This window comes from Penaeus japonicus, unplaced genomic scaffold (genome assembly GCF_977035675.1).
Source record: "Penaeus japonicus unplaced genomic scaffold, GWHDUDI00000001_assembly GWHDUDI00000004, whole genome shotgun sequence".
Lineage (NCBI taxonomy): Eukaryota > Metazoa > Arthropoda > Malacostraca > Decapoda > Penaeidae > Penaeus > Penaeus japonicus.
This window is the reverse complement of record NW_028234406.1, coordinates 43,415,403-43,418,098: the sequence shown is the minus strand read 5'-3', so window position 1 is coordinate 43,418,098 and position 2,696 is coordinate 43,415,403. Positions and strand designations below refer to the sequence as shown.

The 2,696-nt window shown below is 40.5% G+C and overlaps 1 protein-coding gene across 1 annotated transcript; it reads right to left on the bottom strand.

Moving 5' to 3' along the window:
- Positions 1-449: 449 nt before the first annotated feature.
- Positions 450-1,630, bottom strand: LOC122268079 (cuticle protein 7-like). Its single transcript, XM_043038339.2, has 2 exons — positions 1,528-1,630; positions 450-1,224 (listed from the first exon to the last, which is right to left on the bottom strand). The coding sequence occupies exons 1-2, from the start codon at positions 1,537-1,539 to the stop codon at positions 805-807; spliced, it is 432 nt and encodes a 143-aa protein (XP_042894273.2). The 5' UTR covers positions 1,540-1,630; the 3' UTR covers positions 450-804.
- Positions 1,631-2,696: the final 1,066 nt, after the last annotated feature.

Sequence of the window (2,696 nt, the reverse complement as noted above, 5' to 3'; positions counted from 1 at the left end):
ATATCTTATCTTGCAGCTTGGCACTCGCACGATCCACTTCAACAGCACCGGTGAGGATAAGTGAAAGGATGTGGAGGATTCATGGTGAATAAGTTGTAAACAAAACAACGAATGACAGAGAAGGAAAACACGATTGTACCGAAGGCTTTTTCGTTAAAAGGTTTCTTAATTGGCCAGAAGTTATATAGCCAAAAGGCCTTCCTCGCAATTATGTGTTTTCCTGTTCTTTTCTTGTTTTGTTCGAAAGAGAAAGAAAGCCTATAAGAATTTGCTATCAAACTGCAATGTACAGCTAGAGATTCATGTCGATAGAAAATAAATGATGCCGATAAATTAATGAACGGAGATGGCAAATGAGAGATATTAAAAAAGACAATGAAAAGGCTATAGAATTGAATACAAGGGTCAAATTATATGTGCGGTTAGGGTTTAGTATGAAAAGAAAAAAGTTATCATAGATTTGCTTTTATTTACAAGAGCAAAGGCATAAAAAGCCCACTTATACACAGAAAGGTGCGTTTGAGCACATTAATATGGCAATAAGTACATGTATTGGAAACCAAAATAACAGTAACGCGTAAACACTGAGGTACAGGGAATGGAGCAGAATGATTGACTCATTTGTGACAACATGAGCGAATGAGTGCGCGAAGGAATCAACAAGTGTTACAATGGTCTTGCAGGTGGAGGTAATAAGGAAAGTACCTTGGTTTGCCTTGTGACTTCCGTGTGAGCTTTGATGGTGTGACTTGAGCTTCTAAACTCTGCTCTCCTTTAGAGCCACCTGTGCGTTTCTGGTGGGTCTTATTTATGTGGATGGGGTGGGGGAGGTGGGTAGGAGGGGGCAGGAGCGTGATAGGAGGGGGCGGGGGCGTGATAGGAGGGTGTGGGTGGGTGGTAGGAGGGGGCGGGGGCGGGGTACCTGGCCTCTCCCTCGTAGACGACGTTGGCGACGTAGCCGTTGTCGTGATCGGCTTCGAATGACACCATCTCGGTTCGGCCGTCGGGAAGAACCACGTGGTAAGACCCGGAAGTCACGTGGCCGTCGCTAGTCTGTTGGTGGGCGTAGTCGTTGCCCGAGTAGTCGTCCCTGACGGCGTAGGCGAAGTCGAAGGGCATTCCTGGCTGCTTGTAGGTCGGGGGAGGAGCGCCGTACACGGGAGGATTGTCGGGACGGGGGACGGCGGAGGCCAGAGCCGCGAGGGCGCCCAGGAGGAGGAACAGCTGCAGGAGGGAACAGGAAGTCTCTTGGAAATCGTGAAAAATCAACAACACAGGAACTAATGCAACTCAAGTGAATATGTTGTCGGAATTGGTGCTTCCAGCTGAGTAGCTCTTGTTACTTTATCACTGATGATACGAGAACTAAAGAATGGATAGAAAGAAGTGGGGTAGAGAAAGAGAGGAAGATAAATATATAGATAAATAGGTAGATAGAGAGAGGGGGGAGAAAGAAAAGAGATAGAGAATAAGAGAGAATGGTTTAGACAGCTGAAAAACGTTAGTTTTCTTTCGGAATCTACTCACTTTCGCACACATGTTGCTGTTGGTTGCAGAGAAGCTGAGTGAGCTCTGATGCTGGACTGAGTGAGGAAGCCCCTTATATACTCACGGCCAGGATGGAGGCTGTGACGTATGATTGAACAGTGGATGTAACAATAAACAAATGGCTTTAGTAATAATAAGGTGAATGCTTTTTTAAGAAAGCAAATTCAGAATTTTAGTAAAATTAATAATGATGTCAATAGATTGAAGTCAAATATACTAATGAATAAAAGTAAAATTAACATATGTAGTAAAAATAGATGTATTAAGATTACATTAATATACAGGAATGGTTGAAATACACAAAGAGTTCATAATATACAGAAAAGATGATAATGCCGGTGACAGTAACAGCAATGCTAATGATAACGATAGTACTGAATAGTATATTGCTGCTGATAATGATAATAGCAATTATAACAACAATGGTGATAATAACGATGATAACGATAACAATGAGAATGATAATGGTAATAACAGTAAAGATAAGAATGGCAGCAATGTTGATAAATGTGATGATAGTAATAATAAGGATGATAATAGTAATGATAGTAGCAATAGCTATAATAATCACGATACCAGTCTCTTTCGTGAAGCAGTAATGTTTTTGATTCTGTTTTGACTGAACTTTATTCCTAACCTACGAACAACGATGCAATATGTGATTTAAGTAGATTATCCGCATTCTTTTTTTCTTTTTCCTTATCTTATTCTTTCCTACTTTAAGAAGTGCGATCTATTGATTATACATGATCAGATGATTTTTTTCTCTTATTAGGACTTTATGATTTTTTCTCCTCTGTCTGTAATCGGGTCTGATAACATGGCGTCTCTGCCTCAAAACGATTTTAATGTCATTATTCTTATTATCTTTTTCAATTTCATTTTATTCATTAACAGTAGTTGTAGTCCTGATGAACGGCAGTAGTCATTGTTGTAGCAGTAGTCTTTTCATGATCAATATTATTATCGCTATCACTATCATTAGCATCAGAATCATCTGAATCCTCGTCGATTCAGATTTCAGGAGGAATCACAGACTTGCACCAAACCAAAGTGCATTGCCAAAACCCCCATTGCAATATCTTGTCTCATGCACAGTGGATTTGCCTTGATAACAGAGCTGGGTAAAGTTAAGAGGAATTCCATCC